Genomic DNA, 17423 nt, shown 5'->3' on the forward strand with positions numbered 1-17423 from the left:
TTTGATAACTTCTCAAATTTCATTCCAGTATACAATTTTTTTTTGTAGAAAATCAGTCATTTCTTATTCAAATTTATATTGAAGATTTTATAATATAAATATAAAGATAACATACATACTAAACAAAAATTTTGTTTTACAAAAAAAAGGGGGGATGTCTGGAGCTTATAAAATTCAAAACTCAGAAGATTTTGCCACTAGCTGATTTTGATAACCAATATAACAATCTATTTATGTTGAACCATGGAAGTATTATATTGACAGGAACTACAACGATTTGTTAGCACTTATTTATAACCCGGGGAGCTCTGTAGAAAAGATATGGAAACTGACTAATTAGTATGTTATCGTTAATAGCCCTTTGTGACCATGTGCGATGCCGCCGTCCTAAATTGACCAGACATACTTCTTATCATCACATGGTTTTTATTGCGAAAGGTTATCTCTAATACCTGTCGGAAAACCCCTTTGTTTATTTCAATCTCGTCTGTGGTCTTTCAGAATTATTCAATTTTTCAAAACAAATCGACTGATGTACAAAACAAGAAAATCGGACGAGAACTTTGAATACTACAACGTTTTGAAGTGGTGAGTGACAATATTTCATTAGTTTGTGGGTTAAGTTTAAATCGTAATTAAGGTGTGTTCCGGTTACCGCCGGTTAAAAATAAATATATTTGATAAAAATAATTACTGTGAAGTTTCGAGTAGTCTATATAGTTAAGGTACTGGATAACCCTGGAAAGTAGAAATTTCCAGTTTAAAATACGAAAATTAATCGAACAAGTACCAACATCAACAAAATACAGAAGAAGAAAACAGAGATCTCACTTCGTTGTGTAGCTATTTATATAATGTTGGTTAATATCTTTTTAATTGTGAATATAAAAACTTCTTGTCTACCCGCAATTGAAAGACCTTTCCGATCATATAAAGCCATGGTCAGTATTTTATCATTTGAACATGTATGACTATGCCAATATATATACTAGCCAAGATTTAAAAAAAGTCTTTATGACCCGAGTATTGTTTTCTCACAAGGACAAATCTTAAAGTTATCAACTTCTACTGTAAATCTTATACTTTATATATGCACTTAAAAAACAAGGTTTAATGTCTATTTCAAAAACGTAAACTGAAACTGTTTTACAGTGCACTTAACATATACATGTCCATGAAATCAGAAATCAGTGATGTATATTTGGCAGTCAGGATATTTCATATATCAGTGGCGGATGCAGGAATTTTCGAAAGGGGGGGTGCTAGCCCAGGGCAAAGGGGGGGTGCAAAACATATGTCCCGATTCAAATGCATTGATCTGCCAAAATAAAGGGGGGTGCGCACCCCCGGAACCCCCCTCTGGATCCGCCACTGTATATAATAATATACGTAAAGCCTTATTTAACATGGTGTTAAACCAGCCCTGGATTTGGAGTACATTTGTAAGTCTTATAATTGCTCTATAATAAAATTGTCTTTTTTTAAATCTTGATTAAATCGGCTCAATTTTCAATATGTACAGTCCCGAAATATGAATGAAATACATGACACTGGACGTAAGACAAACAACTTTCAATCACAACTTATGATGTGCTTTTTCTACCCTTCAACCCTTTAAAACAAATCCAAAATAGTCTTTTTTTGTCAACAGATATGGTAAAAAATGGACCCAGACTATAACTGTCGTTTATGTGGAACTACAGAAAAGAGAACTGCTCACCACCTATCATACGAAAAATCAAAATATGCTAGAGACATTAAACTCTCACTAAACATTGATATTCAAAATGATCCAAGTGATTTTCCAAAATTTATTTGTATTAGTTGTCAATCTAAGTTGTATATATGTTGAATCATTGCAAACTAGATTTCGCAAAAAGACTTGTTTTTGACATTAGTGCCCTTGAATCTTTCTCTTTTGTTCCATCGCGCTTTAGCGTGCTGTACCATCGTACTTTAGGGAACAAACAAACATTGCACTTTAGCGTGAGACACCGTCATACTTTAGCGTAGACCATTGCACTTTAGCGTGACCATCGCACTTTAGAGTACCATCGCACTTTAGAGTCCTACATGTATAAACAAGAAGATGTGGTAAGAATACCAATGAGACATCTCTCAACCCAAATCACAGCGCATAAAAAGTTAACAGGTATAGGTCAAAAACATGGAGCCTTGGCTCACACCAAGCAACAAGTTATAATGGGCCCCAAAAATAACAGAAAACCAACTGTGGAATCTATATGAAAAAAAAAGAAACCAGAAACATGAACAAGTTACTACACCAACAAATGACAACCACTGAACAATGTCAATGGCATCTGATTTAGAAAAGGTGCATAAAAAAATGTAGTGTTTTAAACATTACAACAGGAGCCAACCTTCACCCTTACCAGAGACCGTAATGTATCATAACAATATAAAAAGACCCAAGATAAATTATCCATTGAATGATTGTACATTTGAAATGGATGAACTTGATCACAAAGACATTTAAACAAAAACAAGTAAGCATACAGCTGCCATACACTGAATGAATGCCAGTTTGATCTAATCATCTACATGTATGACACAAAAAAAACAATATTAAAACTTATATGTTTCATGAAAATTGTTTATCTGGAATTTTTCTGTTGGAAATTAAATTTGTCTGGAAATATTTATTTCCACAGGATATTTTCTTGGAATTTTTAGTATTATTCTCATTTTTTTCCTGGAATATTTTTTAGAATTTTTGAAATAATCTGGAAATTATTGACAACTTACAGAATATTTTCTTGAAAATCTGAGATTTTAACAGATTTTTTTCTGGAAATCCTTAACCTTCTATAGGGGGGTTAGTCCAAATAATTATGACGTCTTGAACAGGTCGAGAACTCTAGATTTTCTGACGTCAGAATATATTTGCATAGTAATTTCCAAAACACAAGGCCAATATGGCCTTGAAAAACTGACCAATCGACTCAATGAACTACAATGCATTGTGGGCTACTACGAGTAAACAACTACTTAAAACACGTGGAATTAGTGGGAAAACAGTCAATTAATATATTGTCTGGGACTCTCATTACCAAAGTTTTTATTCTGCAAATATATTCAATGTAAAATATATAACGTAATCTTCAATTTGCATGCTCAGATTAAAAAAATATTGTTTATTGGCTTCACGATTCGACTTTCTTTTTCGCCTTGCAAAAGTAGTTGAACCGGTTTTGTGCATTGTTATGAATTGAACCTGCATTAATTTCACGACGCAGTGAAATTTACAATGAAGTGATCACTGTCCAGTAAGAAAATCATTTGAGCTCTTTTAAACCTGTATAGTGTCTTGCAAAATCATTTCTGCCAAGAAAAACACGAAACTTTTATTGAAACACTTCTTTCTGTACTGAATGTGTTTTTTTTTTTATCAGGACCTGAACTAATAGTAAGAACATCATAATATTCAGTATGCTAAAAAGAAGTGTTATGAAAGCGGCAGGGGCGGGTCCAGCCATTTTAAAAAGGGGGTCCTAACCCTGGACAAAAGGGGAGGGGGTTCCAACTACATGTCCCCATCCAAATGCACTGATCGTCCAAAAAAGGGGGTCCATCCCCCTGAACCCCCGCCCCCTGGATCCGCCACTGAGCGGGTACGGTATTTAGCTCAATACATTTTTTATAGTTTCATCCATCGATAATATCGTTTGTTGCTAATTTTATCACAAAATATACCTCAGAGGTTTTTTATCGTTCGGCTGCTGTCCTGTTGACATATGTAAAATATCTCCAATATTAAAAGTCTCTGGATCATAGTGGGTGCCATATTACCTATTATTTTTTTTTCTAAAACGTGCTTTGTATATAGAAATAAGAAGATGACGTATGAGTGCCAAATGAGACATCCCGCAAAGTGGAAAGGGATTAATATAAGTTGGAAAACTTGTTTCCCAATCCACTATAAATAAATATGTTTAAACTAAACTAAATGAGACATCTTTCCAACAAAGACATAATTTAGTAAAGTAAGCAGTCATAGGTCCAATGCTGAAAAGTAAGCTATTAATGACCCAAAAATTACTTGTGTAAAACAATCCAAACAAAAAAAAAAACAAAAAAAAAACCGGCTCAATTAAATATATAAAAGGACAAGAAATCTATCTCATCAAAAAAAAATATATTGTATAGGAGCCTGTATTTCAGTGGTTGTCGTTTGTTTATGTGTTACATATTTTTTTTTCGTTCATTTTTTTTATATAATTAGGGACGTTAGTTTTCTCGTTTGAATTGTTTTACATTGTCATTTCGGGGACTTTTATAGCTTACTATGCGGTATGGGCTTTGCTCATTGTTGAAGACCGTACGGTGATCTATAAATGTTTATTTCTGTGTCATTTTGGTCTCTTGTGGACAGCTGTCTCATTGGCAATCATACCACATCTTCTTTTTTATTATAGATCCAACGCTGCAATTTTCACAAAACATATCAAATTTTCCATCTTGTCGCACATACATATGGATAAAATCATTACAGCTTATTTCCTAATGCATGTGGAGCAAAACTTTGGTTAGCTTGCTTGCTTTGTTTGTATATTGTACAAAATATAAAATATACAAGTTAAACTATGCCTATATATATATATATATATATTGTTTAAAGATGTCAATCTTATTTTCAAAGCTTGTATAAACAACTATACAAACAAAGCAAGCAAGCCAACCAAAGTTTTACTTTGTAGGTTTAAGAAATCAGCTGTAATGATTTTATTCAGTTTGTCAAATGTCTGAGCCCGTTAAAAAACGAACAAACTGAAACTACAGTTGCTTACTTCACTACCTTAAAAAAAGGGAACAATTTGGAAGTCCCATATACTGAAATGTGACCAACAAAAATACTTATAGATTTTGTTAACACTGCCATGTATGTAAATATTTCTTCGCCTTTTTTACGAACACAAAATTCAAGGATCCCATATTTGCCTTTAATTATCTATATATACAAACATTACTGTACTCCGGCTGTTATCGACGGCTTACTTTACACCAGTAAGTTTGTCTCATGGGTAATTGTGTTTTTTCGCAGTTGTTTCGTTGCTTCTGGTGGAACAATACATGAAATCTCTGTGCCATCATCAAACATGATGTTAATGGCTATATATCGGGTAATTCAAACCCTTTTTTCTTCGCATAGAAACAACTCTTCGTTAATCTGAGCATGGAAGTAATACTTTATATCACGAACTATAAATAAGGATACACAAAATGAAAAACTAAGCGAAATTGTGAATCCCGCATTGCACGAAAAAATGTGTTGTTTTCAGTAAATAACACGTGTTCTTGGTTGATTGTAAACACGTAGTAGTCCATCATGCATTGTAACTCATTTAGTGGATTGGTCAAAAACCTAGGTAAAAATAAATTGCGTCACATGTAAATAAACAATTACATGTGCGAGAACATAAGTATGCTAATTTATGCATTTCCATATAAGGTAGTGGTCCCGACCTGTTGAAAGGCTATTATAATTTTTTTCTTTGACGCCTTACATTAACGTCGTCGATGTAAGGCGTCAAAGAAAAAAATTATAATAGCCTTTTAAGACGTCATAATTATTTGGACTATAGGGGGGTATGGATTATTTCTGGAATAGCCCAATACGAGGGGGAGGACAGGGGGGTACCCTTCTCCCTTCTCCCACCCATCTTCTCCTTTCTCCTACCCCTGTTCTCCTTTCTCCCATTAGAATAAAACATCTCCTTTTGAGATATTTTTTCTTGAAATATAAGAAAAAATTTTAAAAGGAGAGATATTTTATTTTTTCTCCTTTCTCTAACTTTTTCTCCTTTCTCCCAGCCTTCCTCTCCTTTCTCCTACCCCCTTTCTCCTTTCTCCCACCCCCTTTCTCCTTTCTCCTACCCCCTTTCTCCCCGTCTCCCTTACGCCTGTCCTCCCCCTCCAATACGGCAATAGTGAATAATCAACAATAAGGGATTCTACACTTCAAGAGGATTTTCCAACTGAAGTGGTTCATCTGGTAAAGGTGGAAAATACGGGGGGGGGGAGGGGTCCGCCACTGTCTCACCATTCCTCCATAATTATTTTTATGGTTGTGTTTCCTATTCTTATCGTTGCGTTTTGTTGTTAGCGCCTTATGACAAATCCATTAAATATGTGCATGATGTGTACACTGGTTTTGCTGACGTATCTATTATACAATAAACTGCATATCGGAATCGGTTTTTGAGATCCGGATTGGACACGACTGGTGTGCGACTAAACCCGAGACTCGCCGAGCGTTTTACACTCCTACCTAGGAGTCTACTCCCGTATTCGGAAGAAGAAATATTTAAAATTTAACTGTCGAGAGTGGATAAATATCGTATTACACGAGATTTGGTGGTGGAATCTGTTTATCTAATGATTTTCTAACAATACGCAGGCAAACTTATTCCTTCTTTGCGACTGATCTGCAAAAAGATGTGTTCTTTCTATGTGATGTCATCAGGCATGGTCGCCTTTTTTTCATGCCGTCACAATAGGAAATTCGGAGGAAAACAAGAAAATTCGACGTCATAATCGGATTTTAACCAATGAAGAACTGAGATCAAACGAAGCACACGTGGATTTTTTTTATACAATGGGTGCACTAGAAAGGGATAAATTGACTAAAAATTAGAGAAAAATATTTATAAAACTTCTGAGTAGTTGCTATTGTAGAGGGGGAGGACAGGGGGTACCCTTCTCCCTTCTTCCACCCCTCTTCTCCTTTCTCCTACCCCTCTTCTCCTTATTTTTTTTTTAATTTACCGGAAAAAAGAGAGATATTTTATTTTGTCATATTTTATTTTTTTGTCCAACTTTTTCTCCTTTCTCCCAGCCTTCCTCTCCTTTCTCCTACCCATTTCTCCTTTCTCCCACCCCCTTTCTCCTTTCTCCTACCCCCTTTCTCCTTGTCTCCCTTACCCCTGTCCTCCCCCTCATTGTACGTATTTTAAAAAATAACGATTTTTTAAAATAAAAAACAAATAAAATAATTGTTGAAACTTCATTTAAAAAAAACGGCTATTTTTAGGTTGTCCCGCGTAACATATTTCAGTTATTGTAACCACTAAACTATGATTTTCGTCAAAACTATTTAATATTTTGAAAAACGTGTTTTTCCATTATTAAACAGAATAGTTCCTCCATTCCTTTATGCATTTTTATGACGTTATGATGACGTCATAGAAAAAAAAACGCGTTCAATACTAAAAGGGCAAATCTGTCCCGCGGGAAAAAAAATTGGGATTCCAGATTTGAGAATCAAAAAATATTTATCTAAAATGAAAAAAGTGTAGTATTTGTATTTACTACATCAATGTTAATTTGCTTAATTTTATGAATTTAAAGACAAATATCCTGAAACATGATATATGGTAATTTATGAGCGATTTTTCAAAGGCTTACAAGTTTGTCGCACCGCCATTTTTTAACTTAAAAACGAACTCAACTCAAATTTACGTCCATTGTTTGCTTATCACTGCTCTTATAATGGTAGAATTTATGATTTTTTAAAATGTTATTTTTCTTAAATTTTCAAAAAACTGAAATACATCAATTTTCGATAAGTAGTTAAAAAGCACCGTCGATTTTGCCGAGTCTTACAAGAATGTCGCACTTGCTTAAAAACAACGTTTCAGTCGAATTTTCGGTTTGAACGTTACGAAATATTCGCGACGTTGTGTTACGCTTACATGTACGAACATATCGCGCGTAACGCCTTAGACATATCCTATCATATATTTTTTTCACTATGTCTGACGGTATTTTGAGGGGGGGCAAGGGGGGTCCCAATAACAGCAAAACAGCAAATTGATTTGGCTCATAACAGATAACAAGGAATTAAAATGGACAAAAACAGATAACATTAAATGAAATATTAAAATAATTCGGTCTTTGACAAATCAGTATTTCTTATTACGGATATAATCCTTTGTAATGCATTCCATTTTGTATGACTATGTTTTTAGTATTAATTTATGTATCTAGAATGTGTTTAAAGGACTACTCAATATATTATAATATTTTTTATATGCTCGTTTACGGAACGCATTATGGTATACTGTTGTCCGTCTGTTGTCAACATGTCGGACATTAACTCAAAAACTCTTTAACCATTTGCATTAAACTTTGGGAAATTGGTTATATCTATTGACGTGAGCTCCCTTTTTTTTTCTTTTTTTTTTTTTTTTATAAATTTTAGATTTTAAGTTTCTGGGTAATGGATTTTCCAGTTTTCAGACATTAACACAAAAATGTTTTCAGCAGTTCTCATGAAACGTTGGTGTGTTGTTTATATATATTGACTGACGCTCCCTTTGTTGCTAATCAAAAAAGTAACCTAAAAGAGTTTGAATATTCTGACTTTTTCTAAATGACCATTTAATGAGGTGTGTGAATTTTTCTTAATAAAACTTTGAGGCAAAGTGGTATATAGGGTAGAAAAATCAAAAGCACTAATTATAAGCATGCAATTTATCAAGTACTTCGAACGAATTTTGACACTCTAAAAGCAATTTATTCCACTATTTTCAAAGGCCTTATTTGAACAATTTTTTATCAGCTGAGGTTTTTGATTGTACCAAGTGTACTAGTAAGTAGAATACATAGTTTAGTAGGGAAACAATGGCTTGAAACGAAATAAATCTTTGTTTGTAATGAGTTATGTGCAGCTTCGGACCCAAGTACATGGTTGGAACTTTCATTGTACAATGCATTTGGTTCTGCTTTGAAAAGAATCACAGAGCTGAGTCTATGTACCATATTATATAAAAGGTTAAGTGGTTGTTAGGACCTAGTCCTTAATTGAGATCCTTGTCAGATATTCCTGGCCATATGTTTTCCTTTTTGTTATATTAAGAATTGTTTTAATTTAATATGTTCGTACGGAAAACAAGGAACATTATTCTCATACAAAAAATTAAGATAATTCTAAATACACATTCATAAAAAAATGGAATTTATTACAAAGGATAATCATAAGATATACTTGAATTGTCCTGGACCTCACTTCTGTGATGGGTATATGTTAATGGAATCCTTCTCTGAATACAGGACAAACATATTAGTAGTGGTAGACCCCAATGGCCAATGATCTTCAATTTATACCGAATATTGACTGTCAAAAAAATGCTAACATTCCAATTTTCAATAACAGTTAACAGCAAATAAATTATCACAATAACAGATAACAAAAAAACTAAAAGCCCAATAACAGCTAACAAAGAATAAGACAATAACAGCTAACAGCAAATATATTTTCAAAATAACAGATAACAAAGAATTAAATTGCCCCATAACAGCATAACAGTTAAACCCCTTGCCCCCCCTCTATTTTGTACAGAATATTCTACAATCAGACAAAACTATATAAAACATAATTAAAAATTTTAAGATGTGCAAATCACAATGACATTGGTGTCCTGTATACTGACAGTGTAGTATATTCTTCAGGATGACAGTGTTCAATGATTTAATTGTTTGCATCTTTTTGTTGACGGTTTACCGTAGCGGTTGTTCAGGTGCAGAATGGTCGTTCGTTTAGATTAGTTGCCCTTGGAAAAACGCGTACACAATATTTTCCCAAAAGGTGTAAAGCAATTTTCAAAAACATTTTTTAATGTGTGGCAACATGTCAACATGTCATATTTGCTGTATTTGAAGAAGTTTTTGATAATCAAATATCAAATGTGTATTTATTTGCCCTTGTGAAAAAATAAATTTACCAATATCTGTCTAATAGACCACAATAGATAAAAATATAGCTTGACTGTACACTAGACAGGTCTGTGCCGATGATTTGCCATTAATTTTGTATATAGTGTACGGAAGTCATCGGGGTCGTTTGACCTCCAAAAAAATAGAAACACAAAATTAATATGCTACTACGTTACACAAATCCCTGAGTGTAAATCTGATGTCAATTTATATTTCCCAATAGATGTACATGTATATGTATTAAACGAGTACCAAGGTCCTAGCTGTAATATATACCAAATGAATGTGGTCTATGGTCCAATATCCAAAATCTAAATACAAGGTTAGATTCAGCATATCATAGAACCCCAAGAATTCAATTTTTGATGAAATCAAATAATGTCAATTTTAGACCTTTTAGACCTCAATGTGGACCAATTTGATAACCAGGACCAAATATTAAAAATCTAAATACATGATTAGATTCAGCATATTGAAGAACCCCATATATTCAATTTTTGTTAAAATCAAATAAAGTTAAATTTTGGACCCCGATTTGGACCATCTTGAAAACTGGGCCCATAATCAAAAATCAAAGTACATGTTTAGATTCAGCATATCAAAGAACCCCAAGAATGCAATTTTTGTAAAAATCAAACTAAGTTTAATTTTGGACCCTTTGGACCTTAATGTAGACCGATTTGAAAGTTCGAGGCAATTTGGACTGCAAATGGAAAATGAAGGTTAATTGGATATGGACCCTTCAAAGAGCTGTTACAATGGTTCTTATCTTGCAGTGACCGTAGCACTCTCTACACGAGGCATCGATTTACAGTATGTATGAAAATTTAATTGGTCTATACTTTAGGTTCAAATAATATGAACCTCATGAAGACAAAGCCTTCCAAACTATTTATGGCAATACATTAATTTATCATATCTGGGTATATGTAGGTAGAATAGTTTTGCACTTCCAGTCTTGAAGTAGTGTTGATGTGTATCTCAAGAAAACCAAGGCTGTCCAAAGTTGTGATGATAATACTTAGAATCCCAGTTGCTTACAAAGTATGTGTATATTTCTTTCACCACAAAGTATTTCTGTTAACAACTTAGTATCACTGTTCTCAAAGAAATTCTAATAACTTTCTAATATCTAAAAATGTTTGCACTAGCTGTTTCCTCTCTTCTTTTTTTAAGAAAATTGTATTCTTTGCTATATGTACCAACTGCTTCTTTTTTGCGTAAATATACTTTTCTAAACCAGTGAATGAATTTCGTTCAAACAAACTTCCACAAATTAATTGGGTTTTCGCTTAGCAAATATTTGACTGTTCATTGCTATATATGGGGAGTGTATATGGTGTATCCTCCATTTCTTCTAAAATTTTAGAATTTATTGAAACTTTCTTAGATTAATTCTTAACCATGTTAACTATATAATACCGTTGTATAATTTGTTTTTTTCCTAATGTGAATAGGCGTTGCCGTCAGTTCATATTGTTTTTCAGAAGATTGGTAGAAGATTATTTCTTTACCCTTTTAAAGTATATGTGCTTTTGAGACATTTTCTGACTCCTGTCCTGTTCAAAAGTTTGAACGATAAGCTGCAGATTCTTTTTGTTATCAGGGGGTCTCATTGGGGTGTGCCGATCCCGGATCCCGCTTACTGTTTTGTCACATTCCCGTTTCCCGCTTACACTATGTACGTAAGCAATTCTCATTTTTTTGTCATTTCCTGGATCCCGCTAGACCTCATTTCCCGTTTTCACGACACAATAATTTGACTTTCACGTTTCACGCTTACAAAATAATCGGCAATCCCGCGTCACGCTTAGACCCCAATGAGACCCATTTATCATAAAACTTGTCCTAGATTTTTTCTAAAGATTTTGATTGATTGGTATAGGCTTGCGAATTATGTGGACAGTTTTTTTTTTAATTACCATTGCTTACCATGCATGTACATATTGTATATGTCACATGCCTTTTTTCCTCTCACACAATGCTTTGAAGGGTACATAGAAACAACTTATATCAGAGGTTAAATCAGCAATGTCTTGGGCTCATAGGTTAAATCAGCTTTATCTTGGACGAGTTCAAAAATCAGTGTGGATTACTTACTTTAAAAAGAATAATGCCCGTTGAAACATGAACTATTTGGGAAATTGTATACTAAGCGCTCTCATGTGTACAACTCTTGCCATATTTTTTTTTATGAAATAATGATTTCACCCAACAAAGGTAGGTGTGTTATACATCATGGTGTAGAAAATCTATTTATATTTATAACATTTTAGTGGGGAAAACAAGCGGAAATGGAAATATAAGGGAAGATCACAAATTAAAAGGGTTTCCTTGTTAATGGTTTTAAGTATAATGTTATGTTTGGATTACCTGCTTTTAAATTATAATGTATAAAGAAATGTTGTACTGTCTTAAGGTGATTAGCTGTCATTGTATTTTTAGAAGTAACTGGTGTATTATGCATGATTGTTCTACCTCTGCTGTGCACGTGCTTAATGGCAATACAGCAAAAAACAGCTGTAAATGCACAATGTTAGGATCATATAGTGAACAGTGAAAATAAGTATTAACAAGAATGTGTTCATAGTACATGGATGCCCCACTCGCACTATCATTTTCTATGTTTAGTGAACCATTAAAAAAGGGGGTAAAAAATCTAATTTGGCATTACAATTGGAAAGATCATATCAAAGGGAACATGTGTACTATGTACTATTTCATGTGGACCATGCAATTTGGGTCAAAAGTCTGAGTTAGCTTTAAAATTAGAAAGATCATATGATAAGCAACAAGTGTACTAAGCTTCAAGTTGATTGGACTTCAGCTTCATCAAAAACTATACCTTGACCAAAAACTTTAACCTGAAGCAGGACCGATTCTATTTGAATGAATTAATGTTGATGATCATTAATGACCCATCCAATAAACGGATAACCTAGAACAACAGATTGTGACACCTGATGTTACTGTTGATTAGCTTGGAGTCGTAAAGAAAGCCAGGTAAAATTTCGTTATTGGCGGATCATATCAATACGAACAAAATAATATACAATCCATCTTCAAAAAAAGGCAGGGCGCCCTGGAAACTGTACAAAGGGCACAGGGCGGCACTCGGGTAAGGGCGGGTGGACCGCCCTGTGAAAAGGACTAGCTTGAACACTGTCCATACACCAAATATAGTTGATTTATTGCATGTAGTATGTGATATTAGAACATTGATATTGAATTGAAAGTAAAAGGTTCAATGGGCCGGGTGTTTTATATATTATATATCATATCCATTTTACAATATCTTAACATTTAGATACAAAATGAAACATATTGTGCGCCATGTGGGAGCTTACATGTGTCACTCTATGCGCCATTTCTGAACAAAAAGCGCAATTTTCAGGTCTCGTAGCCCAGCTGGCTACTGATCTTTATAAGTTAATCTCTACCTCTGAGATCATCATCTTCCCACTCACTGGATGTATAACCCACATCAATGGTTTAATAGCTTTAGATTTTCAGTAAGAAATAAATTTAAAGATACCTTTGTGCCCTGTAACATAATTTTCAACTTCAAAAATTAAAAAACTAATGCTAAACAGCCTATACAAGTCCTTGTTCTATTAAAGTGTATCAATCCCAATCCCAATCAATTCTATACTCATATGTTATTGAGGTCAAAGGGCCCCGTTGAAACCTGAGGTAGATGTGTTGAAATTCATTGTAGGTAACTAATAATATTTCAACGGGAACAGACCTCACCTTTCTTGGCTTCAGTGCATAGAGTATACATTAAACTATTTAACAAACATCGGTGTTTTTTTATGTATGATATTACAACATGTATAATTAAGATTTGGTGATCAGGAAGCTTGATAAATAGCAAGTACTCTTGACCTGAAATAAGACGAATGTGTTGTTTAAAATAAATAATGACAGTTAACTTCTGATTTAAAAATACGCTGTTTGTGTAAAAGAATTTCAAGGCCGACAACCCAATGTGAAAAACTGTATTTGATGTACATGTCGTGTTTGATTGGTCATTCATTCGTCTTAGTGCAATTCGGACAAAATGAGCCCCGAATGTAATTTTGAATAAAGACTTTTGCCTAATTGATGAACCAATCATTGTATTAAATGTGTTAAAGTTCTTTAATTTCCAAAGTAGAAAGATATTCAAAGACGAATCTGACCTCTCTCAGTATTAAATAACTAATGTTTACAATAAAAGTGACATCACCTCCTCATTCTGCAATTCATAAACAAAAATCCCTACAGTTTGCCTAGACCCAAAGACCCAGGTGGGTAAAGTTATGAAACATTTTAAATTGAGGCCCAAAGTTGGGGTAGGGTGACCCTAGCAACTAGAGTGAAATTTAGAAAGACCCAAATTCAAAGAAAATGGGGGGCAGTGGCGGATCCAGGAGGGGGGTTCCGGGGGTGCGCACCCCCCCTTTATTTTTGCCGATCAATGCATTTGTATCGGGACATATGTTTTGCACCCCCCCCCCCCCCTTTGCCCTGGGTGCCCTGGGTTAGCACCCCCCCTTTCGAAAATTCCTGCATCCGCCCCTGGGGGGGGGGGGGGTAAAAGTATTAAAAAATTGCCACCACCTCTTCTTATACACGAAATACAATAAACAGCGTTGGTATGGCAATACTATAATATTAGTATAGTTAATTTCATAAAGTTTGATACAAATATGTTTTCTCTAATCTACAATGAAATAATATCTGTACAAAACTTTATGTTAACATATGGTTATTTTTCTACAAGTGGGTCCGTTATACCCAACCCTGCTTTCCTGCAATTATTTAGTCTCCAAAGTTTTTTTTTTTATCATTTCTTCTTCTTCTTCTTCTTCTTCCCACTACGAGTCGAACTCTGTAGTAAAGTGTAATTGACTCGGGCGCATCTCAAACAGACAGGAGGCCACTCTTCTGGCCAAAAGTAAAAGTCCAGGAAATAAACTGGACGGTGTTTACAATAAAATATGATATTAATTACATCTATGTACACTGGTTATCCTGCTGTCTATTTCAGATGTGGCTGGGTCCAGGGGATGGTATTCACTCTGGCCCTGAAGTCCTCTAGAGATCCAGACTCCACTACAGATTCGGGGAGTTTATTCCATTCTCTAGTTGTTCTTGGGAAGAATGAGTGGTAGTATACATCCCTCTTCACTCTAGTTTTTCTAAATTTATGGTTGCCCCTGGTCCTACTGTCCCCTGTTGTGTAGTATTCGGCTGGATGAATGGCAATCATCTCGTGTTGAGTCTTGTAACACAGCACCAGACACTGTTTCCATCGTCTGTGTTGCAGTGATTCCCACTGAAGTTGGTCCAGTAGCTTAGTTACACATCCATGAGAGATTTTTTTTACTTAACGAGTAGCTAGTCTATCTGCTATCAATATCTATGTAGCAGCTAGGCTAGCTACACGTTCAATAGTCATAATTAAATCTATGTAACTTAAGGCTGACTGTTTTGTGGCATTTCTTGTTTGTGAGATTAACAAAGTCTCAACGTGTTTTATTTTTAACAAACTGTCCTAGGTGGTCGTCAGTAGCGTACACAACAAAACAGAAATGCATTAAATTCTGTCCTGTGAAGTTGAATAGACTATGCACGGGAAATAGTGCAGCCACGCATATTAGAAGTATTTTATGCACACAAGCGCCTTGAAATGTCATGCCGTGCATATCGTCACATTGCACAAGGTATGTTCAATTTGCACCTTATGTATGTCATATTGTCCTTGGTCTTATGAAAATATTACTAGAGATAAGACCGTGGTGTCTTGTATATGTAATATATGGTCCATGGTCTTATGAAAATATTACTAGAGCTAAGACCATGGCGTCTTGTGTATGTCATATGGGGTCCCTGGTCTTATGAAATTATTACTAGAGATAAGACCGTGGTGTCTTGTGTATGTTATATAGGGTCCCTGGTCTTTGAAAATATTACTAGAGATAAGACCATGGTGTCTTGTGTATGACATATAAGGTCCCTGGTCTTTGAAAATATTACTAAAGATAAGATCGTGGTGTCTTGTGCATGTCATATAGGGTCCCTGGTCTTATGAAAATATTACTAGAGATAAGACCATGGTGTCTTGTGTATGTCATATAAGGTCCCTGGTCTTTGAAAATATTACTAGAGATAAGACCATGGGGTCTTGTGTATGTCATATGGGGTCCATGGTCTTTGAAAATATTACTAGAGATACGACCTTGGTGTCTTGTGTATGTCATATGGGGTCCCTGGTCTTATGAAATTATTACTAGAGATAAGACCATGGGGTCTTGTGTATGTTATATGGGGTCCCTGGTCTTTGAAAATATTACTAGAGATACGACATTGGTGTCTTGTGTATGTCATATGGGGTCCCTGGTCTTATGAAAATATTACTAGAGATAAGACCATGGGGTCTTGTGTATGTCATATTGGGTCCCTGGTCTTATGAAAATATTACTAGAGATAAGACCATGGTGTCTTGTGTATGTCATATGGGGTCCTTGGTCTTTGTAAATATTACTAGAGATACGACCTTGGTGTCTTGTGTATGTCATATGGGGTCCCTGGTCTTATGAAATTATTACTAGAGATAAGACCATGGGGTCTTGTGTATGTCATATTGGGTCCCTGGTCTTATGAAATTATTACTAGAGATAAGACCATGGGGTCTTGTGTATGTTATATGGGGTCCCTGGTCTTTGAAAATATTACTAGAGATAAGACCATGGCGTCTTGTGTATGTCATATGGGGTCCCTGGTCTTATGAAAATATTACTAGAGATAAGACCATGGGGTCTTGTGTATGTCATATTGGGTCCCTGGTCTTATGAAAATATTACTAGAGATAAGACCATGGTGTCTTGTGTATGTCATATGGGGTCCTTGATCTTTGTAAATATTACTAGAGATACGACCTTGGTGTCTTGTGTATGTCATATGGGGTCCCTGGTCTTATGAAATTATTACTAGAGATAAGACCATGGGGTCTTGTGTATGTCATATTGGGTCCCTGGTCTTATGAAATTATTACTAGAGATAAGACCATGGGGTCTTGTGTATGTCATATTGGGTCCCTGGTCTTATGAAAATATTACTAGAGATAAGACCATGGTGTCTTGTGTATGTCATATGGGGTCCTTGGTCTTTGTAAATATTACTAGAGATAAGACCATGGCGTCTTGTGTATGTCATATGGGGTGCCTGTTCTTATGAAAATATTACTTAGGATAAGACCATGGGGTCTTGTGTATGTCATATAGGGTCCCTGGTCTTTGAAAATATTACTAGAGATACACCTTGGTTTGTTGTACGTTGCACCTTTTAGAAAAGGATTTTCAATTGTGTCCATGTCTCTGGTGATAACAATGTGTTCTTAGAGATGAAATGTGTTCTTATAGATGAAATGACCCGCTCGGTTTATATCCTGTTACTTATTCGTTCCTTAATCGCTTTTAATACGCGTGATTTACGTTGCACCTTGAAATAAATCGTTTTTTAATTGTGTTCATGTCACTGGTGGTAATTATGTGTTCTCTGAGTTGAAAAACCCCTATTAGCGCCTATGTACCCGTTTCACCGCTACACTGATATCCTGTTAATTATTCGTTCCTTATTCGCTTATAAAACGTGTGTTATGCGTTTCGCTTTAACAAAAGAAATATTTTTGTGTCTCTGGT

General features: G+C 34.9%; 1 protein-coding gene across 6 annotated transcripts in view; it reads right to left on the minus strand.

Annotated features, from left to right (window-relative positions):
* The window catches only part of LOC143059962 (uncharacterized), a 47468-nt gene extending 41283 nt beyond the window's left edge, over positions 1–6185 (minus strand). For all 6 annotated transcript variants that reach the window (XM_076233509.1, XM_076233514.1, XM_076233508.1 and 3 more), the window contains exon 1: positions 6062–6185. In XM_076233509.1, coding sequence (XP_076089624.1) covers positions 6062–6064 — 3 coding nt within the window. In that variant the 5' untranslated portion in view covers positions 6065–6185. The remainder of the gene's footprint in view (positions 1–6061) is intronic.
* Between the last annotated feature and the right edge of the window lie 11238 nt (positions 6186–17423).

The sequence above is a fragment of the Mytilus galloprovincialis genome, unplaced genomic scaffold (genome assembly GCF_965363235.1).
Source record: "Mytilus galloprovincialis unplaced genomic scaffold, xbMytGall1.hap1.1 HAP1_SCAFFOLD_50, whole genome shotgun sequence".
Taxonomy (NCBI): Eukaryota; Metazoa; Mollusca; class Bivalvia; order Mytilida; family Mytilidae; genus Mytilus; species Mytilus galloprovincialis.